Source organism: Lynx rufus, unplaced genomic scaffold, assembly GCF_022079265.1.
Source record: "Lynx rufus isolate CCGP_SWC_20201006 ecotype Redwood Valley unplaced genomic scaffold, mLynRuf1.p SCAF_5, whole genome shotgun sequence".
NCBI lineage: Eukaryota > Metazoa > Chordata > Mammalia > Carnivora > Felidae > Lynx > Lynx rufus.
The window spans coordinates 93683617-93707852 of record NW_025814867.1 but is presented as its reverse complement, the minus strand read 5'-3'; the positions used below and the strand labels follow the sequence as shown (position 1 = coordinate 93707852).

General features: G+C 43.6%; 1 protein-coding gene across 1 annotated transcript; it reads left to right on the top strand.

The window, feature by feature from the left end:
- Nucleotides 1–208: 208 nt before the first annotated feature.
- Nucleotides 209–18292, top strand: UPK1B (uroplakin 1B). Its single transcript, XM_047100034.1, has 7 exons — nt 209–277; nt 1417–1617; nt 4013–4087; nt 5021–5143; nt 7244–7423; nt 14393–14476; nt 18242–18292. The coding sequence occupies exons 1-7, from the start codon at nt 209–211 to the stop codon at nt 18290–18292; spliced, it is 783 nt and encodes a 260-aa protein (XP_046955990.1).
- The last annotated feature ends 5944 nt before the right edge of the window (nt 18293–24236 follow it).

Below are 24236 nucleotides of genomic sequence, written 5' to 3'. Positions count from 1 at the left end.
AAAAATGCAATGATTCCTGAGCTTAGTAATCCAATTCCCTCCCTTGCTAAATGATTGCCTGACTTCAGTTTGGATGCTTTGGAACACGAGAAGGTGATGCAGGTGATAGTGTGATGGAGTCATGTTATGAAACCTGGAGCAACATTTGTCACCTGGTCCTACTCAGCTGGAATGTTCTCGTGTCCTCAGCTTGGGGGAAATCCTGAAGATGGCCAAAGATGACTCCACTGCTCGTTGCTTCCAGGGCCTGCTGATTTTTGGAAATGTGATTGTTGGTGTAAGTAATGAGTATTTTTCAGGAAATTCTGTTCTTTCTGTAATCACAATTTTTGGATTAATTGAAAGTGGGAGTTTAAAGGAAAACCATGATATCCTTACTGGCTTCCTATCTTTTTTCTTCCTAATTTTAGGAAATGTGTTAGCAAAATAGGCTAGCTAGAATTTAATTATATAAATAATCGTATGTAACTATGTGATATGTCAAAAAAAATGGATATTTCCCTCCCAACTTAAATGTTTTTTTTTTAATTTTTAAATGTATATCCAAGTTAGTTAATATGTAGTATAACAATGATTTCAGGATAGATTCCTTAATGCCCCCTACCCATTTAGCCCATGCCCCCTCCCAAACCCCTCCCTCCCAACTTTAAAACACAAGAATCCAAAAGAAGCCATGTCAACCGTGGTCACTGTGCAAACATTGCCACCACACACACACTTCAGTGTTTCTTTCCTATTTTGCCTTGATTTGATTTGCATGGAACAGTCCTGTTAAGGCTGTTGGGGACAGATGTTTGCATTTACTTGTCCTTATCACACAGAGGCCAGTACCAGGATGGGAGAGTGGCTCAGAGGTCAGGCTGTGTGGGCTCAGTGTGCTGACAGAGCGCTTGAGAGTCAGGATCTCTGGGTCTTGGCCCAGCCCTGCCTCTGACTCCATGACTCTGGACAAGTTATCAGCTTTCAAGGACAAGGTCCCTCATCAATAAAATGCAGAGGGTGGGAAAGATAACCACCAAGGTCACTTCCAGCGCTAATGCTCAGTGCCAGACAAAGACTAGTCTAAATATTATAATCCAGGAATTGGGACGAAGGACCGTGGGAGTAGGGGTGGGAGGTTCTGTTCATACAAGATGTTGTTTGAGTGGTTCATGCCCCACAGACTTTAGATGGTCTGAAATTGCCTGGGTCTTTCCCCCAAATAGCAGTAAGACAGAGTGACAGGTGGGTGGAGGCATACATCCTAGTAATAGGATGGAAGGAGCAGTTTGATTTTCTGGCGATGAGTCTCAGTTCATTGCTTTGAGCCTATGCAGAGATGGAGTTAGACTCTCTTACCAACCCCTCCCCACACTTTTGCATCCCCTTTCCAACGCTGTTGCACTACCAGCCTGACAGAATGCCCTCTGCCCCCAGATGTGCGGCATCGCCCTGACTGCAGAGTGCATCTTCTTTGTATCCGACCAGCATAGCCTCTACCCGCTGCTGGAAGCCACTGACAATGATGACATCTATGGGGCAGCCTGGATTGGCATGTTTGTTGGCATCTGCCTCTTCTGCCTGTCCGTTCTAGGCATTGTAGGCATCATGAAGTCCAACAGGAAAATTCTTCTGGCGGTGAGAGCTTAAAACTCTACGGTTGCCTCCTGGGCCAATTTCGATGGATTCTTTTCTTCTTCCCTGAGCGTAGTGATTTGGCTCTTAGTGGGCTAAGTGGGAGCAGAGAGAGACAGGTAAGGGGAGAGAAGGAGGAAACACTTTCCCTGCAGCGAAAGCTTGACCATTTTGGGGGCAAAGATGCCCTCCATTGCCCTCCACTATTGCAAGTCCAGAAGATTCCAGTACAGAGAACCCAAAGGAGAGAAACCTGATGGTGACCCTGTTGAGTATTTTCCAGATCTGTGCTTCTCCAACCAGCTGCAGCCAGTGGGTTCAGCCAGGAGCTACATAGGCCAAAGCAGAGACAGAGTGAGAATTTGATAACTAGAGTTTTTCTCTTGACAACAAGTAGTTTAAAGTATTATTTTAATATTAATCAGTGATATTTTAGGATATAAAATACAAAATATGCATGAATTTTTAAGAGAAAGCATGAGCTTTTTCAGACATTTTTGAGCCCAAGGCTGATGATTTTGTATAATGACCTGCATTTCCTACATTATACATTCACTCTGCTTTTCAGGGCCCCTGGGAAACCTTGATGCACAGCACTAGAGAGTTCGGCTTCAGCTCCATCTGCCTGTGGAGGCTCTAACACTGTGCACCCACAGAGAAGCTTCTGCCCCAAGCCACAGACAGTCATGCCCTCCCTTTGTAGATGGAAGCAAATTTGCAACCAGCTGAGCTAAGAACCCTTGGTATTGGGTCTAGACCTCTATTCTCTGCCCCCATGCTCAGGTCAATGGTTTCTCACACTGTGATGGGGTCCCACCCCCACTCCCCACCCTAAAATATCTCTCCTACCCAAATGCTGAAGGACCTGAGTTACATCTTTATGGAACAAGCCCAGCAACTTAAAGTGCTTGTCGGTTTACTTTTCCTGTGATCTAAACATTGTCCTGGCACCCAGGGAATGCAGAACTTTTACATTCTCTGATTCCTTTAGTGTGAGTTAAGTTCCAGGGCAAAAGCACCCACTTTTTTGGGTGGGGACAACAATGCAGGGAAAGGGAGAGGAGGGGCAGGTGTCCTCAGAGACCAGCTTCACCTGCATCCTGGTCTCACTTTGGGCCCTCCATGTATTCCTGACACAGCCAGAAGGAAACATTGTTCACCGTGCCCTGCAGAGAAAAGAAGCAGTGCCCCTTCCAAGGGGCTGACAGAGAAAACACCTGAACCCTGGGCCTCCTGTCTGGAGTGTCTCTAAGGGGTTTCTGAGCCTCTCCAAGAGTCATCAAGCTCTTTTTTTTCTTTCAGAGATTTTACTCTTAAGTAATTTCTACACCCAACGTGGGGCTCAAACTCACAACCCCGAGATCAAGAGTCACATGCTCTATGGACTGAGCCAGCCAGGCACCCATAACACAAAGCTCTGACAAAGAACAAGGCAGCAAATGTTCTGAGGCCTCTGAAGGTGCTCCTGCTCCAGCCAGAGCCTTTATCCAAGCTGAGTAATTAGGGCAGCAGAGGGTCCTGCTCAGAGAGCTGCCCAGCTGCCCCTGCCCAGGGAGAGAGGACCATTTTCCTTGCCCTCCCCCACGGACACTGCAGCAGGGGACCAACAGTGAATGTGCAAGGCTGAGGAAAGCAAAGGCAGACCCTCACAAATAGTTCCCATCCCTGATTCAGAGGCAACTTGCTGTTCAGATATTTTCCAGTCACAAACAGGGGCTGCGTGGTGGGGAGGCATCACGTGAACACGTGCATGCACGCATGTGAGTGTGGACACACACACATGAGAGCAACACCACACAGCAAGGTCTGTTCCACTTGCCTGGCCCATAACTGGAAGGGTGGGGCTTGAGAGAAGAATGCCGGCGAAGAGCTGTGTACCTGGAGGCTGCCTGCTCCTCTCAGGACCCTTGTCAGGAGGGACAATGGATATTAAACACGATCCGGTCATCTTTTTCTGACCTTTGTAATTCTAAATTTCCAGTAAACCGTAAAGAAAATTTATCTTAATGAGGGGATTTTTGAAGCTGTACATAGTGTCCGATCCACCAAAACTCTTTTGCCAGCCATTGAACACACACACGCACACACACCCCAGTTCATTCTCTTGTATTTGTTTTTCTCACTTAAAGTAGAAATATAGGATATACTGGACTGAGAAAGCTCTGTATTCAATAGCCATTTGTTGTCTGGGGATAAGGAGAGAATTGAGCTGATTAGCACCTAGCACCTAGCACCCAGACTTGCTCCAAGCAGCTGATCAATGAAGGTTTGTTGAATAATTTCATTATTGATTAGATGGTTACACTTTGATGAATATGCTGAAAGAATATAACAATTTTTTTTAATTCTCTCTTTGGAGATACATGTAATTCTTTTTTTTAATTTGTTTCCCTTCCAGTATTTCATTCTGATGTTTATAGTATATGGCTTTGAAGTGGCATCTTGTATCACAGCAGCAACACAACGAGACTTTGTGAGTACAATCACAAAAAGCACAGAGCAAAAATGATCACATGAATCACTGTTATCATCATAACAATATAAGAGCTGACATGTATTAAGCCCTTACACTGTACCAGGCACTCCAATATGTGCATTAATATTAAATACATAACTACTTGGGGCACCTGGGTGGCAAAGCATCCGACTTTGCCTCAAGGTCATGATCTCACGGTGTGTGAGTTCGAGCCCCGCGTCGGGCTCTGTGCTGACAGCTCGGAGCCTGGAGCCTGCTTTGGATTCTGTGTCTCCCTCTCTCTCTGCCCCTCCCCGGCTCTCACTCTGTCTCTGTCTCAAAAATAAACATTAAAAAAATTTCAATATATAACTACTTAATCCTCATAAGAACTCTATGAAGTAGGTATTATCACTGTGGTCATTTTATAGATTAAAAAAAAAATGAGACTTTAAAAGGTGAAGTAACTTGTCCAAGGTTACACAACTGGTAAGGGAAGGAGAAGAATCCTGAGTCCAGGCAGAGCGACTCCAGGACCCAAGCTTGTACTGTTGTGCTCTTCCCCACACTGCAGTAGCCTCTAGCCCTCCAACAGGATGGGCAATAATCCACAGCATCTAAGACTTCCTCTCAATTCAGCATCCCTCATTCTCTCCTTTTCTCCATTTCCCAGTTCAAGCCACCCTACGATGCCTGCCCCCTGCCCTAGTCTCACTGGGATTTGTTTGAGGATGGTAGGCTTTAAATTCCCCCTCATAAGGACTTCAGACATGCAGAGCAACCTCCCACAGGCACCACCCTTCTTGGTGCCTCTGAGCACAGTTTTACTCCAGCAGTTTTACTCCAGAAGATAACGTGCAGTGCCCCCAGCAACAGGCAGAGCAAATCATTTTGCTTCCTTGGGGATGAGTGTGCTAACTCTTCTTCTTGTGTTGCCTCCTCCTACCATAGTTCACGCCCAACCTCTTCCTGAAGCAGATGCTGGAGAGGTACCAAAATAATAGCCCTCCAAACAATGACGACCAATGGAAAAACAATGGAGTCACCAAGACCTGGGACAGACTCATGCTCCAGGTAATGCCTGCAGTCTTGGGGAGACTCCAGTATCCAGGTGTGAAGATGTGGTTGGAAGTGAAGTCAAAGTGTGGGGACCACAGTCTCTAGGCCGTTTCCTTCAAAAAGAGACTGGACATAGGCAAATTCATTTATTCCTCTCATCTATGCCTCTTGTGTGCACATCACTCAGTGGGACCCCAAGATCTCTATTTTATTCTCAATCCATGATGTTGATTAACTTCCATTTAGGGATAATGACATTGTTAAGAAATCTAGAGGCACGTGCTGCCTCTTAGAACTCAGGCATCACTTACATTAAAAGAAAAAGTTTGCTTCCTCCACACCACAGTGAACTCAAGTGGCAATCATTCCCTATTTTGCTTATGTAGTACCTATGGGCTAGTCCTCCTAAGGACCATGGGGTATGAATTGATTTGAATGCCCACTTTTCTCTAACTGGCCATCATACCTTATATGCAAGTTAAACTTAAATATCATCAAAAATCCAAGTCTTTCAGAATATCCATAATCACCCCTACTGCCTTTGTAAACTTTTATCCCTACATAAACCCGAATCTGACCCAACTCTCACACTGCCCCCTCTCTCCCCTCCCCTCTACCTGCTCACAGTACATCATCAGCAAACTCCCATATAGCCTCTGTGCCTTCTTTAATGTCTCTTTACCCTCTATCTTCTATCATTTCCTTCATTTATCTGAATATTCCTATTCCAATAATTCTTTTTACCCCATTAGAACCTCCAATTCATTGGCCACTTTTTTTACTTTCTATCACTCTTCTGACCATAGGTCACGTACTTTTTCCACTCTTTTAACAAGAACTAAGCCCTTTGAATGGAAATGGGAATGCCCACATATTTTGAAAAACCTTCTTACCAACTTTTAAAAACCCAGTCTAAAATAATCCTGGCTCAAACTTAACCATTCTTCCCCCAAAAGTCTCAGGTCAAAATGCAGGATACTTATTTCCCTTGGTGATAGATTTTCCATAATCCAGTAGCAAAATAGGACATGCTTTAAAGACAGCTGATTTATCATCAAGTTTATTGCGAAGTATTTATTCTAAACATTGAGAGGGGCCTGTAGTTTTAAGTTCCTCCCCTTGAAACATTTGAACAGAATTTATAAAAAGGAAGGGAAATGATGTGAAGTATGTTTCATCCCTTAACCTCAACTCTATCCAGATTGTGAGGACATTAGCTATGTGTTCACTGATCTTCGTTTCCTATGTAGAGACATAGCTGTGTGCCACCAGGTTTTGGTTATTTTTTTCTCCCATTATTAAAGTCATACATAATTACTTTAGAAAATGTTAAAAATATAGAAATGTAAGATAAGAATTATTCCTAATTTCTTCACCACTAGAAGTTTTAATTTTCTGATTTTTGATTTGCTCATATGTCGTGAGAATAATTATAGCTCTCTCACACTGCTGTATCAAGATATTCATATTAATAATAATTAACATTTAGCAAGGGTTTACTATGGACCAGGCATTGTACAAAACAGATTAGGTGCATTAACTAATCCTCACTGAAACTCTGAGGACCATGGGCTGTGTTAAGGAAACTAGGCCATGTTTTACAGTTAAGGAAAATGAGGCATAGGGAGTTGAACTCATCAAAGGCCATGGAGCTCATCAATAGCTAGTAAAGTAACAAATGTTGAAGTATTTTCCAACCTCTAAAACATAAGTTATTAATACCCTCAGCTCTTGTTTGGGGAATTTTATTTTATTTTTTTCTTAATTTTTTTTAACATTTATTTATTTTTTTGAGACAGAGAGAGACAGAGCATGAACGGGGGAGGGTCAGAGAGAGAGGGAGAGACACAGAATCCGAAACAGGCTCCAGGCTCTGAGCTATTGGCACAGAGCCCGACGCGGGGTTCGAACTCACAGACCATGAGATCGTGACCTGAGCTGAAGTCAGATGCTCAACCGACTGAGCCACCCAGGCGCCCCTGTTTGGGGAATTTTAGTAAACGCAAGATATGGTATACTTTCTGTATCTTCTTTCTCCATAAAATCTCAGTTGCTACATTGGTGGCTCTAGCAAGGACCACGAAAGAGAATTTTGTATCTCTCTTCCACTGACAGGACAATTGCTGTGGTGTAAATGGTCCATCAGACTGGCAGAAATATACGTCTGCCTTCCGGACCGAGAATAATGATGCCGACTATCCCTGGCCTCGTCAGTGCTGTGTGATGGACAGTCTTAAAAAACCTCTCAACCTGGAGGCCTGCAAGCTAGGAGTGCCTGGTTACTACCACAAGCAGGTGAGTCCTCGCCACCCCAGACCGGCCAGGTTTCCTGCTCTTCATGAGGGAAATACTGCTTAACTGTAGGTAATAGTCCTCATAAAGAATTCCGCATCCTTTTTCCTAAACCTTTTGTCAACTATATCCTTCTCTGGTAGTAAAATATGGATGCTAAGATTAGCAGGGTGATCTGGGAAAATCTACATATTAAAAGAATTGACAGAACATGAGAATTGCAATAACAAAGTCCAACTTTTTTAAATGCAAACTATTTGCACAATGTATAGAATTGGTGTTTCAATTTTTTTTAACGTTTATTTTTGAGAGAGAGAGAAAGAGAGAGTGAGAGAGAGCATGAGCAGAGGAGGGACAAGAGAGAGGGAGACACAGAATCTGAATCAGGCTCCCAGCTCTGAGCTGTTAGCACAGAGCCCAAGGCAGGGCTCAAACCCATGAACCAAGAGATCATGACCTGAGCCGAAGTCAAATGCTTAATCAACTGAGCCACCTACGGACCCCTAGAAATGGTATTTCAAAAACTATTTACATTAAGCAAAGATTTGCTCTATTTTTGCAAAATGTAAATTGGAAGGGGTGTATAAAGAGAGAATGCTTTGCTAATTTCCAAAGCAATGGCAATTGCTGATGGTAAATGCAGTAATTATATAACCACATTCCTTATTCAGTGATAATATAGGATAATACTTTTCTTCATGTTTATTTTTTTATTTTGAGAGAGAGAGAGAAAGCTAGCATGTGAGTGGGGGAGGGGAAGAGAGAGAGAGAGAGAGAGAGAGAGAGAGAGAGAGAGAGAATCCCAAGCAGGCTCCACCCTGTCAGCTTGAAGCCCAACATGGGGCTCAATCTCATGAACCATGAGATCATGACCTAAGCCAAAATCAAGAGTCAGTGGCTTAACCAACTAAGCCACCTAGGTTCCCCTAGGATAGTCTTAATAAAATATTAGATTGGTGATTTGGTTACAGATGGTTTTTGAGTGTTTCCAGCCTGATGAGAATGATATAATGATCCTGAAAACTAACATTTATTGAGTACTTACTAAAGCCAGACACTGTTCTAAGTACCATATGTATATTAACTCGTTTAAAGGTCAAAGGTAGGGGGCACCTGGGTGGCTCAGTTCATTGAGCGTCTGACTTCGGCTCAGGTCGTGATGTTACAGTCCATGGGTTCGAGTCCCACATCAGGCTCTGTGCTGACAGCTCAGAGCCTGCAGCCTGCTTCGGATTCTGTGTTTCCCCCTCTCTCTCTCTGCCCCTCCCCTGCTCACTCTTGCACATGCACACTCTCTCTCTGTCTCTCAAAAAGAAAGAAAAACGTTAAAAAAAAGTAGGCACCATTATGATTCTTACTTTAGGGATGAGGAACTAAGATGTAGAGATATAAGAAGTACCTAGCCCAAGGTCACTCAGCTAGTAAATGGTTGAATCAGGATTAATACCCCAGCAGTCTGGTTCCAGAGCCTAGCCTGTAAGCCAAGAAAGAATTTGGAAATATTCCCAAATAGCCCAACGCGAATCCTTGTATCATTGTAGCCAGCCTCTGAAAGGTTTATACTGCTTTGCGAGTTACCATTTTGAGGAAAGTTGGTTGTGTGCCAGTTTGTTAAATAATTCGAGAAATGTCAGACTCCTTAGTCTGGCAGTAAATAATGCAACGTGCACGTTCAGAATGAAGGACACTGTACAGCTGATCATCATCCCACATCTGGAAGGGTGCCTGGACTGGGATTGGATGCATTAATCCAGAAAAGGACGTGGGGGTGATGGAGATTATTTTGCAGAATCCTTCAAAGCAACCCTTATTTAGCTTTTCAGCAGCACTGTTTTAGTGTCATTTTAATCAGGTACATTCAGACTGCTCTCAAGATTCAATTTATTCCTTATAATCACAATATGCAATATAATTATCACTCTCAGGAGTAATAAAATGCTTTCCATATTTCAACCTTGGCACTGACCCTCACAAACATATCTTGATTGGACTGTAATTACATAGAAATTATATCATCTCTGTGAGAAAGACATAAAGGGGTATTTGCCCTCAGATAATCAGTTTATCTCCCTAGGACATGTGATTTTCTAGTAGGGAGGGACCTTCACTCGAGTTTTGACAACCCTTCTCACATTCTCCCTTTCGGTTCCTTGGCCTCACCTGTCCTTAACATTTCCATCTCCTTACCCACCCACCAGCTACACCACAGCTACAAACTCATCATCACGCAACCCTACCCTCCTGCCAAATTCCTGGACCTGAAATTCTTCTCTCTGTCCCCGTCTCTAACTTCCTTCTGTCTCTAACTCCCTGTGCTCCTACTTTCTCAATCTCACTCATTCTTCACTCTCGACATAGTTCTTATCTTCTAATCCTTTCCACTTCTCCCCCTCCTGGTCCTCCAGATTCCCACACACCACAATTCTTTCCACGTTATAAGTCCTGCTAATTCTCCTATAGCAATCCCTTTCCACAAAGCAAAATATGCCACCCAGTACTTCATACACTGTACTTCTGTCATTGCAGTTGACGTATCGTAAGTATTTTTTCACAAGGCTCCTTTTTTCTGAGTCCCCTTGAGGACCATGCATTACTCCATTCTGTGTCTCCAGTACCCCACAGGCTGCCTGGCACAATGCAGGCATTGGGGAATGTTTGGTGGGTGGGTGGTTGAAGAGATAAATGACTCTTTTTCATATCCATATTGTGGCTTTTCAAAATCTGCATAAATGAAGGCTAACAAAATTAGGGATATCATCATAAGTGTGGTGATAATAGAAATCAACCAGGGCACCTGGGGGGCTCAGTCAGTTCAGTGTCTGACTCTTGATCTCAGCTCAGGTCATGATCTCGCAGTTTGTGAGTTTGAACCCCATGTTGCGCTCTGCGATGACAGCACAGAGACTGCTTGGGATTCTCTTTCTGCCCTTCTTTTCTCTCCCTCTCTCTCTCTCTTTCTTCCCTCTCTCTCTCTCTCAAAATAAACTTAAAAAAATAAATAAATAAACCAGAATTTCATATAGCATGTAAGATGCTGGTATATGTATTCTTACTCATGCTCCAACTGCCCTAGAAATGCTACGCGCTATCTAATCACTATACCTCAAGAACATTATCACAGAACTAAGGACGACCAAAGTAAGCACCACTACAATGATAAAAAGGCATCATGAAAAGGCACTAAATAAGAAGAGGTGAAAAACCTGGGGCTTTTGTCTGTGAGTTCCATGAGAACATACACATGTCTGTCTTGTCACTGCTGAATGTCCAGCCCAGTGCCTGGCACCTGACATAAGTGGGCTTTTGTACATGTTAGGACAAATGACCCCCCCTCCCAGGATTGTCAGGAGGATCAGTGAGTAATGGATACAGGAGTGTTTGTGAACTATTGTGTCATGAATGATACTGTCATAATCATCTCTTCGTATCATGTTCCATTCATTCTATCAATGTTTATTGGGTGCCTATTTTGTGCCAGGCACTTGTGCTGGGTTCTAGAGATTCAACAATGAGCACAATAAGATCCCTGCCCTCCAGAGCTTGCACTGTGGTATGGGAGGCACCAAACAAGTTACCAAGTAAATACATGATACATTCCAGGTAGTGATAAATGCCATAGACAGAAATAAAGCAGGGTAGGTATATAAGGAATGATAGGGTTTTTTTTCTCTATGGTGGTCAGGAAAGGCTTTGTTGAGATAGTATCTGCATAGAGTTCTGAATTAAGTGAGGAAATGAGACCCTGACTTAAAGAAGATTGGGGAAGAGAGTTCTAAGGAAAAGAAGCAGCAAGTGCAAAGGCTCTGAAGTGGGAGCATTCTTAGCTTTTTAAATTTTTTTTAGTTTATTCATTTTGGAAAGAGAGAGAGAGCAAGCACAAACAGTGGAGTGGCAGAGAGAGAAGGAGAGACACAGAATCTGAAGCAGGCTCCAGGCTCTAAGGTGTCAGCACAGAGCCCAACGCAGGGCTCAAACCCATTAACTGTGAGATCATGACGTGAGCTGAAGTCAGAGGCTTAACCTACTGAGCCACCCAGGCACCCGTTAGCTTTGTAGAGGAACACCAAGGACATCAGCATGGCAAGGCCAGAATGAGTGGAGGAGTAGAAGGCAAAGATGATCTAGAATTTGTAGGGCTTGAATCTGCAGGGAAGGATCCCCCTTAGGGAAAAAAAAAAACTAAAAATACGCATACAAAATTAGGTGCAGGGCCTTGAAATGGTCTTGCAAGTAAGCAGCCCTGAAGCTTAAGCTCATTAGCTTTGCAGGGAAACAGCTTCTGGTAGAGGAAGCTGGGGTCATAGAGGCAGAGCCTCATCAGAGAGTATCCCGCAGGCCATTGCAAGGACTCAGAATTTCATTTTAAGGGTGGCGGAGAGCCATTTCTTTTGAGCAGGGATTTATCTGATTTATGTTTTATAAGCATCCCTCTGGCACTATATAAAGGCATCCTACTGGATGCCAACAGTAGGCTCAGCCCTCAGGGAGACCAATGAAGAGGCCATTGTAGTAATTCTGGTGTGAGACCATAGTGGACCAAAGTGGTAGCAGGAGTTAGTAAGTGTTTGAATTTGAGATATAGTTTTTAAAGTTTATGTATTATGTATTTTGAGAGGGGGGATATCAGTGGGGGAGGGGCAGAGAGAGAGGAAGAGCGAGAGAGGGAGGGAGAGAGAGAGAGAGAGAGAGAGAGAGAGAGAGAGAATCTCAAGCAGACTCCATGCTTCCAGTGCAAAGCCCAACACGGGCTCACACCCACAAATCGTGAGATCATGACCCAAAGCAAAGAGTCAGACACTTAACTGACTGAGCCACCCAGGTGTCCCTGAGATATATTTTTTTTTTTTTTTTAAATTTTTTTTTTTTTTTCAACGTTTATTTATTTTTGGGACAGAGAGAGACAGAGCATGAACGGGGGAGGGGCAGAGAGAGAAGGAGACACAGAATCGGAAACAGGCTCCAGGCTCTGAGCCATCAGCCCAGAGCCTGACGCGGGGCTCGAACTCACAGACCGCGAGATCGTGACCTGGCTGAAGTCGGACGCTTAACCGACTGCGCCACCCAGGCGCCCCCCTGAGATATATTTTAAAAGTAGACCCAGGCTGGCTCAGTTGGAAGAGTATGCTACTCTTGATCTCAGGGTTGTAGGTTTGAGCCCCATGTTGGTGTAGAGATTGCTTAAAAATAAAATCTTAAAAAAATAAAAATAAAGTAGACCCAAAAGGTTTTGCCTGAGTATTTGATGTTGGATAAGAGAAGAACAGTTAGGGTGCCTGGGTGGCTCAGTCGGTTAAGCGTCTGACTTCAGCTCAGGTCACGATCTTGCAGTCCGTGAGTTCAAGCCCCACGTCAGGCTCTGGGCTGATGGCTCAGAGCCTGGAGCCTGCTTCCGATTCTGTGTCTCCCTCTCTCTCTGCCCCTCCCCCGTTCATGCTCTGTCTCTCTCTGTCTCAAAAATAAATAAATGTTAAAAAAAATTTAAATAAAGGTAATTCAATTTTTTTACTTGAGCATGTAGTTGAATGGAGATGTCTGTAATATAGAGAAGAATAAATGGAGAAAATAGAGGTACTTAGCAAAGGCAGGGTGCGTAAGTGGGTTAACAAGGGACTGGAACAGGGTCTGAAAAGATGGAACCTTAAACAGTCACCTATAGCCACTGGGCAGGGCCTAAACTTCAAGGTCAGCCTTTGGAGAACATTTCCCTCTGGACATGAAAGTCCACGGAATCATCTGGTGATTGCATTTCCTAGACTTCTCCCAGGGCTTTAGCATGGGTCACTCAGAGGTCAGCCCTAGCCCCATGTGTGTGTATTACTCCAACTTCACATGGTGACTGGAACAGAGTGTGCCAAATATACAAACTTTCTGGATTATGGCATGCATGAATGAATGATTTGATTAATAAAAAATGAATCATTTGCACGCACACATGGCTTTTCAAGCCCTCACTAGAATCCAATAAAGATATGTTGAAACATAGTGTCAAATGAAAGCATGAAACAGGACTTTTTTTAATGGTTAAAAAAAAAACAACTCTGATTTTCATAGATTAGAAGTTTTCTTTAAGCATAAACAGGGGTGCCTGGGTGGCTCAGTTAAGCGTCCAACTTTGGCTCAGGTCATGATCTCACAGTCCGCGAGTATGAGCCCCGCGTCGGGCTCTGTGCTGACAGCTCAGAGCCTGGAACCTGCTTTAGATTCTGTGTCTCCCTCTCTCTTTGCCCCTCCCTGCTCATGCTCTGTCTCTCTCTGTCTCAAAAATAAATGAAAACATTAAAAAAAAAAAAAAAAGAATAAATAATCACGGGCACCTGGGTGGCTTAGTTGGGCATCTGACTCTTGGTTCTGGCTCTGGTCATGATCTTGTGGTTTCAGGAGTTCGAGCCCTGTGTTGGGCTCTGTGCTGGCAGTGCAGAACTGCTTGGGATTCTCTCTGTCCTCTCTCTGTCTTTCTCTGCCCATCCCCCGCTTGTGCACACACACACACTCTCTCTCTCTCTCTGAAAAAAAAATAAAACTTCAAAAAAAAAAAAAAGAATAAGCAATTAAAAAGTAATTGTCCCCTCAAAACAACTCACCAATTTAGGAGAGAAAAATACTCAAATTTTATTAAGAATACTTTATATTGTACTTTATACTACAGTTTTTTAAAAAAAGAATACTTGACAGTGTCCGCGTATTCAATTAAAAAAAAAATAAGTCAGACTAAAATAGCAGCACCTTTGTTAGAGTGAGTGATAAAAACACAAAATAATGTGATATAGAGTAGCTGTTGAACAGAATTATTTCTATCCCCTCAGCAGAGCCCTGTTAATACCTGGATGTCCACGGGGATGTTGAAATAGCCTGGTTATGTTAAATTAGACTTTGGAAGAGTATTGATACAAATAGATATCTGCTTTTCCCCCATCTCTTACATCTTTCTCTCTGGTTCCTCTCACACCCATGTGGGATCACCTGCCCCTCCAGGGCTGCTACGAACTCATCTCTGGACCAATGAACAGACATGCCTGGGGGGTCGCCTGGTTTGGATTTGCCATTCTCTGCTGGACTGTGAGTATTTCCCTGCACAAGTTAAGGAGATGACTTGAGATTAACCCCTGGTTAATCCAGCCACACTAGACAGTCTGGAAACAAAACCTTGGACCTGAGGGCTAGTCAGGAAGCTGCTGGCACCAGACCAAGGACAGTGGATCCCCCTGGCAAGTGAGTGTTCACATCCCCTACCAGGGAAGAGATGTGCCCTACTAGCCACATCCTTCTTCAGGCTGATGGGGAAGCATTTGACTGCCCTTCCGGCTCTCTAGATCTCATGAATTCATTATAGTTAAATACCAAACACTGTCAGCTCCCTAGATGGCTCCTGCCCAGCATTGATCTGCGTTTGCTCCTTCCAAAGAGCTGCCTCCTCCAGGCTCACCTCATCTACTTTATCTGATGTTCGTGCAACAGAAAGGTAGGGCAGTGGTTCTCAGCCCTGGCTGCGCATTAAAACTTCCTGGGAGAGCTCGGGGAAAAGAAACTATGCATGAGCCCCAAACTCTGAGATTCTGATTCAGTGGATCTAGGGGCAGGAGCCAGGCATTTAAAAAAAAAGATTTTTTTTTTTCCACATAATTCTAATTTGCTGTCAGGATTTAGAGCCACTCATTGCATTCAGGAAGAAGTTCTAAACTTTTGGTTTCAGAACCCCTTCACACTCTCAAAAATTACTGAGGACTCCAGCAAGCTTTTATTTATGGGGGCTATATCTATTTATAGTTACGCTATTAGAAATTAACACAGAATTTTTAAAAATACTTATTAATTCATTTAAAGTAACAATAATAAACTGATTACATGTTACTGTTAACAATATATTTTTGTGAAAAAAGTGCCTATTTTCTAAAACAAAAACGATGAGAAAAGTAGCATTGTTTTACATTTTTAAAAGTATCTTCGGTGTCTGGTTTTAATAGAAGACAGCTGGGTTCTCATATTTGCTTCTTCACTTCCTCTGTAATAGTATATTCCTTAGGTTGAAGGATTTTAAGAAATCCATCCTCACACTGATAGGTAGTGAAAAAACCAAGAATGTTTTGATAGCCTTATCTAAACGTAATTGTGAATATTCTTTGATATTACACAAAGCTTGACAACTAGTAGTTTTTAAACATTAGTTGCAATGTGGGTTCTAAAATTATGTCAACAAACTTTTCAGACTGTTATATTAAAATAGGTTACATCAGTTTGTCTTGAAATTTGCATACGTCATTTACCCGTCCGTGATTGTATTAACAACATGCATCGGTTATTTGGGAAAATATTGGTTCATGTGTTATGCTGATCTTCCAAATGTAGGCTGAATTCTCTATGCAATATCAATAAATCACATTCATTGTTATTGCCATATTGGAAAGGACCTTAAGCATGGGGGTGCTATGGGCCCATCATGACAGAAACAAGTTTCCTGAGTTTTGCTTGAGTGCCCAAATTTATCACTGGCAACAAGTATTGTCAGTTGTTTTCCTCAAAGTGACAGAGTCACTTTGTAAAATTTTGAGAAAATGTCTGCCAAACATCCAATCTGAATAACTGTAGCTTGTCTATTAGTCATTTTTTCAAGTAAAAGTCATGTTGCATGAAAAAATGGCTGGTTTAGCATACAACTCAATTACACGAGTGCTTTGCCTTCAGACAACCATCAGGTTTCACTATGCAACAAACTGCTTTGTGCATACTTTGTTTCAAGAATATTACAAAGATGTATATTCAAAGGTGAACACTTAATAAAATTAGTAATTCTTACTGCTTCACCAAAAACAATCTTAAAATTCTAAAACTCTAAATCTCTTAAGTCTGCCTTTTTTTTTTTTTTTACTGCAAGTACAGAGCAGTGAAGAATACACTGACTACTAACACGGTTTCGTGCCTTTACCTTAAATCCTGCTAAGATGCCAGCAGTTTTACTTTCCACTGCTTTGCATCATCAGTACAAATGTGAAAACAGTGAAAAGGGCAAAAAAAAAAAAAAAGTCTTAACATTGTTATGCAAAAGGTCTTGACCTCATGGACACCCACAAGGGTCCCTTGGGTGGTTATGCACCACACTTTAGGAAATGCTGGGTTTGGGGTGAGAAGCTGAGTGAGGCAGGCAGGAAGGGAAAACCATTTCCTCTGAGAAGTCATCGGTGGTCCCTCACCCACCCTCAGGAACTCCCACAACACTCTGCACACACCTCTGTCATGTAATGGTCACTCTACTACAATGGATTTGTCTCCGCCAAAAGCCTGGGAACCAGCAGCGTTCTGTATCCCCAGTGCTTAGCAGAGCACATGGCATGTGCTTGATACTCTGTTGAATGAATGAAAAACTGTAACAGTGAAGTTCCTATTCAGCCATGCTAGCAGGAACTGTGGGATAATGTTTAAAGGCTCCCAAGCTGGGGTGACTGGGTGGCTCAGTTGGTTAAGCGGCCGACTTCAGCTCAGGTCACGATCTCGCGGTCCGTGAGTTCGAGCCCCGCGTCAGGCTCTGGGCTGATGGCTCAGAGCCTGGAGCCTGCTTCCGATTCTGTGTCTCCCTCTCTCTCTGCCCCTCCCCCGTTCATGCTCTGTCTCTCTCTGTCTCAAAAATAAATAAAACGTTAAAAAAAAAAAAAATTAAAGGCTCCCAAGGACCTTAAAACTCCAGACCAGTTAAAACCCTTGACATTTCCACAAGCCTCAAATGGACTCTGAATCTAGGAAGCCCTCCTGAATGAAATTCAAAAGAGGGAAGGGAAGGAAACCAAGTGTAGTGAGGACCTGCTATGGACAAGGTGTCATATCCAATGCTTTTAGCATTAAATCCCTAGAATAATAGCTAGGTAGGTAGCCAGTCTCCTTGGTTAAGTTCCTCACTCTCTCAGTCTCTTCACTGGGTTCTGGAAGCACTCAGTGGAGTTATATGCGTAGCACTCAGGACAGTGTCTGATGTGTAATACGTAGTCAATAAACATCAGACATTAGTAGTCTGATGATCTCATTTTATAATCTCATTCCATCTTCTAACTTGGAGGGTAGGTGAAGAAGATGGTACTATCTCTACTTTCCAGATGTAGGAAGGGAGGAGCAGAGCTGCAGAAGAACCCAGATATTCCAGCCCCTTGCCTGAGTCAAATGCCTTGAGTTCTGTGGCATTCTGCAGGGGCAGCCGTACCAGGTCATAAGCATTTTTGGGAAAAGAGGGAGTCCTGTGGTAGGAGAGGTTCAATAGTAGAATGTAAGAAAATTGTACCTCCAAATGGTACATATGAGAAATAGGAAGCCACTGGAGGGTCATTAGCCCTGATGGGAAGAAGAAAGGATTTCCCCAGGGGGGCTAGTTTAGCACAGAGGTGAGAGGAGCAATCCCAGAAGACGGCAAGTCTGGGTGCAGTTTGGGACAGGGAGGTGGGAAATGGGGAAGGTGTGTCTGAGTGGCAGGATAGTTACCTCTGCCCCATGAGGTGTTGTTTGTTTGTTTGTTTTTAGTTTATTTGCTTATTTACTAAGAGAGAGAGAGAATGCAAGCAGGGGAGGGGCAGACAGAGAGGGAAAGACAGAATCCCAAGCAGGCTCCATGCTGCCAACGCGATCTCAAGAACTGTTAGATCGTGAGCTGAGCCAAAATCAAGAGCCGGTCGCTTAGCAGACTGAGCCACCCTGGTGTCCCTGCCCCACGAGGTTTCTTAAGGTGAGATTACTCTTAAAATTTCAGCATCATCTAAACCTGAGTGAACCTAACATCCTTTTCCCCCCAAGTATGAGATGTTTCTAAAACAATTCCTTATTTATTTTTTGGCCTTTCTATTCTAGTTTTGGGTTCTCCTGGGTACCATGTTCTACTGGAGCAGAATTGAATATTAAGAATGAAGTGTCACCATTATACCACCTTCCTCCAGCGACTCTGGACCACGTGCTGCAAGCTTGCTTTCCCAGTATATTTCTCACATCTGAGCCCTGAGGGGATGTGTGCATTCTTACTCAAATTACCAAGTCAGTTGGTGTGGTGTCCCTCTGAGCTCTCAGCCTCTCAAAATTCTCACTAGTGTTTTCAGCTTGGTCTGGAGTTCTGCGACATTTTTATACATGGTAGGAAAAGGAGACTTTAGAAAGACGGTAACTACTTCCACCCCTGTTTATGTTTAATTTGGGGGCATAAAGACATCCACAGGAACCTGTGATATCACAGTAAGCCCAAGTCTGTATTTGGAAGGCAAATATTTCTTACTGCTTTCTAAAAGAGACTTCCAAAGGCTTTTATTCAAGTCAACTTTGCACAGGTGGGAGAACTAAGGAAAAGTTGGCCTTTGTTCTATGGCCTTTGTTCTTTGGTGTCTTTGGCCTTTGTTCTATGGTGTCTCCCATCTACGCAGACTCATGTGATTCCCTTAATGCCAACTTAGGACACCTTTATTCTCCAGGACAATATCCAACCTTGAGTTAATAGTGGTTGAAACTTCCTCTCAGACACAGCAGAGTGATATGTTGTCTATTAAGCTCAGTTCTCCCATGAAAAGTATATGGACTTTTGGGGTCAAAGAAGGGGCTTGTCATATATTCACCCATGTCAACTTTTGAAACACCTTTCAAACAAGAGAGAAGCAAGCTGGCTATTAGCTACATGATTTATGGTGATTTCTGTTACTGTCAAAATATTCCTCTTCTGAACTGTTTCTATTTGTGGTCCTGAAAGAAATTCTTATAATTCAATATTTGTTTGTCTAGTCTTATAAATAAAGAAGGCTTTTAAATGTGTTCACTTTGTTTTGTGTTTACCAGTGGCATAATTGGTCATATACAAGTATAACAAAATGAGTGGTCCAACCGCAGAGCCTTTTAGGCTCATGGGAATTAAAGTGTAGGAGATGGAAAATGCAATAGGGTGAGGTTTCCTGCTGGAAACTCTGTAACCCTGCTGTGCAGTTAAATGGTTGGAACTTCTAAATTTACTTTCACTTTTCACTCCTGCTGCACTTAGCCCAATAGCAGTGATGATGCTCCAGCTCTTCAATCCTTTTCCTCTACAAAGGAAGCATCTCAAACTTCCAACTGCTGAACTGTGTCCCCTAGGAAGGAAATGTATGTTTCCTTCATGGTCTTACTCGCAGATGACTCACAGAGTGCCCTGATCTCATGCCCCGGCCAGGTTCTGGTGAGTTGGGCTGAGCCCTGGGATGGGGGGGGGGGGGTCGGGGGGGGGGGGGGGAGAGGAGTGCCTTCGCCATGCACCTGCTGGTAAAACTGGGGTGACAGCCTGATCCTTAATTCCCAGGATAGGGGACCAAAGGCTCATGTCCTGATGCCCAACTGGCTTGCCCTCCCCTGCCTCACCTTATATCTCCAGGAGAGTGCTTGGGATGTCAGGATAAATGACACCTGTACTTGGCTGAGATTCTCTCCATGGTCTTTTAGAAGAAAGAGAGGGAAGACCTCACTCTGGGCAAAGTTTTGAAATGCCTCTCTCATGTGTTCCGATGCCTTTTGCTTCTAGTGCTAACCAGGTTTTCCAGTGCCCTCATGCTCTCTGCTGACTGAGCAAATTCTGCCCCAAACCACTCTTGACTTTCCCTCTAGGGCTTCATTCTCCAAAAATCTACCTACAAAATTTCATTCTTCTTGTGATTTGATCTCTTCTAGGTTAAGGGAAAGCTTTGTACAGACTAATTCATACTAAGGAGTGAATGACAGCTAGTTCCCACTCCCTTAATCTTCTATGTGGATTTTTCATTGATAACTGAAAATGATTTCTAGTTGGTAAAAATCCAAGGCAGCTGTGGGAACAGGAAAGCGCTGTTGTGGGGCAAGATGGCCCGCCTGCTGCTCTCTAAATCTTACTTCCTGCCTTCTCTACTAAGAATTAACTAGAAAGAGAACAGGCCTTCAGTTAGTAAGTGCTCCTTGTCACCTCTCCAGCTAGGCTTCTACCTGGAGCCTCAGCCTCATCTTCAGAGAAGGTGCAAATTCCACTGTAAATGTGGACAGACTTCGTTCCTCCAAAAACCAAATAAGGCCCCAAACTCAGGTACCACTACATCCAGGCCGCTAACACTCGGGTAGGACATACCCTTCAGCTGAGAGAATCCCAGGCCTGGAGACTTCTCTGCACTGGAGAAGTCCAGCCACTCGGGACTGTGCTTTGTGCCCCAGGGGTCTTCAGTTTAACCTCAGGGCAGTTTCCACTCTGCCTAGTTTGGGCCTCCACCTTTCTCCACCTTCCCTGGAAGCCCAGCCTTCCTCACTTCCTTCTGGCTTCTGGGACTGTTAGTGGGACTCACACCACCATTCAGGCCCCGGGGTGAGGCCCAGGTCCAGCCTCACCAGACCAGGGAGAGTAGGAGCACCTGGATCTGGGGAGCTGGCAGGCTGCTGTGCTCAAGACCCACCCAGACAAACCATCTTGAGAAATTCCCACTTCTGCAACAGTCCATGGGCCTGCACCAACACCAAAAATGGGTCAGGTTAACTCTGGGGTAGGTTTCACTTGGCGGCAATGGCAGATGGCTCTCTTGGTTCGCCGATTCCTCCCAGGGTGTCACCCGGGCTCCTGGCATGCTGCGTACACAGAATGTTATAAAGCCCACTGCTCAGGTTTGTTAGCCCTGTAACTATTTTTCCTACATGAGCTGGAATACACAGAAACTGCTCCAATTCTAAACAGCACATCAGATACTTCCTGGCTACCCATAAAGAGAAAGAACAGTGGTCACGTGAATTCGAAAATCCAATCTCCTCTCAAAGCTCCACCCTACGCCCCCACCCAGCCCACTGAGGAGCAGGGTTGTGGCTGAGAAACTGGAAACTGAGCTGGTTTCTTATCTCTACTGAATGACCAATTGTCTTTCTCCTTCAGAATCGAATATTTCCTTCCTTTTGTCTTTTCTGCTTCACCACACCCAGATCCTTATCACCTTCTATACTTGAGACTCAATCAAAAAAGAAACCCAGAAAAAAGAAAAAAAAAGCCAAAGAAGACTAGTTGTAAGCTACTGAGTTTGCTTTCATGTGTGACATTTTTATCATAAGGCTTGAATGATCCCATCTGATGAGATCCACAAACATCTTGGAAAAAGGCAGCATTGCTGAGAAATGCATAGTTCCCAGACCCTTCTCCAAGCAACCCTCCCCACAATCCCCAACCAACGCCCAACACACACACACACACACACACACACACACACACACACACCCCTACCTTTGACGGAGGCAAATAACCAAATCCTGGGGTTAGAGAAAGCTTGCCATCATGCCCTATTTTCTAATGGCCTCTACCCTGGGTTCCTGCTGAAAAAGAAAACAAGAGCAGCCCAACAGTCAGAAACTGGCCTGCACTCATACCTGTAAGCAATCCTATCAGATGTAAACAATCTCACAGAACACCAACTTCAGATAAGGTCACATAAAATGAGGCAAAGCAAGTCCACTTCATCATTTTGTCCAAGCACAAGTACAAGGTCACTGGGCCACCTGCAAAATACCAAACACACCCAATTTGGCTAAAATAAGTGACTGCTATGAGTTTACCAATTACAGCTCTATTCTCCTGCTAGTCCCTATGAATAAAATGTAGACACGCTTATAGAATTGCCCCCGCTTTCTGACAATGTCCAAACGTAGAGCACACCCTGCTTGCTCGGGCCCTCCCCAAATGACCCAACCAAAACCCAAACGCCATAATAGGTTCAAACTCCCTTTTTCTAAGACACCTCATGATTCCTTATGGTGTGTTCTCCCTCACTGGGAGTCATAATCCCAACTTATTTACTGCAAAAGTGTTCCTGGGGGTCTCTGAAGGGCGTAGCCACTCCAAATAACTGTCCATCCCTCTTTCCTTTCTTGGCATATTTGTTGGTTTGTTACCATGAAGTGGTTAAGAACACAAACTCTGGAGTCAAATATCTGCCTCCAAATCCCAGCTCTGCATGACTTTGGCAATTTACTCAGCCTCTTGGAACCTGTTTCAGGAAAACAGGTCTCTCCCCAAAGGAGACTGAGAGGACTAAGATATGTCAAGTGCGTTAGAATGGTAACAGGCTGTAAGAGATGCCAATAGGAAGTTATACCATAAATCTGGTCTGAAGTACTCTGCTTGGCCCATAATCCCTGGGAACATGCCAACTAATGTCATGTTGCTTCAATTTATTATGATAAGCTTGATAATCAAATACGCAGTCCAAATTTACTGGCCCTGAAACAATAGCAATGAGTAATAGCTTTTTAGCAAAATTCCTACTCTATGGTGGAAGAATGTACTGGGGTAGTCCAGATAAGGCATTTTAATGGATACATCTCATGTACTGTATGTTATTTCTAGAACCCTAGCTACAGATGAGATTTCTGCCCTTGCTGCCATCACAGAGAAATTTCATAATCTCCTGACAATGTGATATTCAGGGTGGGGGAACATAAGATACTGGGGTCAAGAAGAATGGATTCAAGTGACTTATCTCCTCCTCTTACCAACTTCGGTTAAGCTACTTAACTTGAATCTGCTTTTTTCTTTGCAGTACATACACAGCTACAGGGCTACTGGCAAGATAAAATTTAAAAAAATAAATAAAATCACACAGGTAACTTGGCCAATACAGAGCAAGCATTCAATTATTATTATGACCCACCCTTCACCAACTTCTCTTCCAAGGACCAAAATTACACACACACACACACACACACACACACACACACGAGGTTTGATTTTGAGTTTTCAATAGTCATCAATGGAACAACGGACCCTTTGCTGGTACAGTCAAGCTCCCTGAGAGTGAGACCCTCTCAGCCAGTCCTCTGTGAACACCTTTCAGACCTCTGAGGGCCTCTTAGCAGGTATAAGATGGTCTTCAGTGTACTTAAAACCAGTGACGGTGGCAATAGCTTAAATAAGGTACTAAGGAATACATTTAAAATTTGGAATGTGATTGGCAAAAAGTACTTATGAAATATACCTGAATATGTTCCATCTTGTAGGACACGTTAATGGCTTTTGAGAAGAACTGTGTACATACAAAAATTGGAGAAAGTAGAGGTTTTGAGTCTAGCAGAAAATATCTTTCATCTCTCCTAAGAGTCCATCCACAGAGCATCTGGGACCCCTCGAGAAACCTGTCCAATTGGGGTTTGAGTGGAAGTGAGGGGGCTAAGGGCAGAAAAACCAGGGAGGGAGTCAGGAAAAAAGTTCAGAGACCAGATGAGAATGAAACATACTTTTTAGATCACAGAAGATACCAAACTTCTCTGGGAAATAGGACAAAGATATATACACAGGAAAACTACCTTTGAAAAATGAGAGAAGCCGGGTACCTGGGTGGCTCAGGCAGCTAAGCATCTGACTTCGGCTCAGGTCATGATCTCACAGTTCGTGAGCTCGAGCCCTGCTTCTGGTGAGCCCCACTTGTCTCTCTCTCTGCCCCCCATGGGATTCTTTCTCTCTCTGCTCTTGCTCACTTGTGCCCAGTCTATTAAAAAAAGGAAAAGAAAATGAGAGAAGCCAGCCCCCCTCCAAAAATTAAAAAATGAGAGAAGCCAAGATGAAGGCAATGTGGTCTTGAAGTCAGGACACCTGAGTGTGTGCCCTGACTCTGCCATTTACTAGCTGTGCCATTTCTGGCAAGTCCCCCACCTGTTCAGAACCTCTACTTCCTCATCCACTCTACTTATCTCAAGAGTCAACAGGATCAATAAAGTGTGCGTAAAAACATCACAAGAGCATAAAGAATCGTAAAACTGAGTGGAAGTGGAAGTGAGAAAAAAACCAACCCAAACTTTTAAAGGAGCACACTCTACCAAGTATTTGTGATGTCCAAATAGACTGCAC

Excerpts from the sequence above, each read along its gene's own strand:
- UPK1B (XM_047100034.1), top strand. The coding sequence starts at position 209 with ATGGCCAAAGATGACTCCACTGCTCGTTGCTTCCAGGGCCTGCTGATT. Across the intron at positions 278-1,416 it reads TTGGAAATGTGATTGTTGGT|ATGTGCGGCATCGCCCTGAC; the intron begins GTAAGTAATGAG and ends CTCTGCCCCCAG. Across the intron at positions 4,088-5,020 it reads CAGCAACACAACGAGACTTT|TTCACGCCCAACCTCTTCCT; the intron begins GTGAGTACAATC and ends CTCCTACCATAG.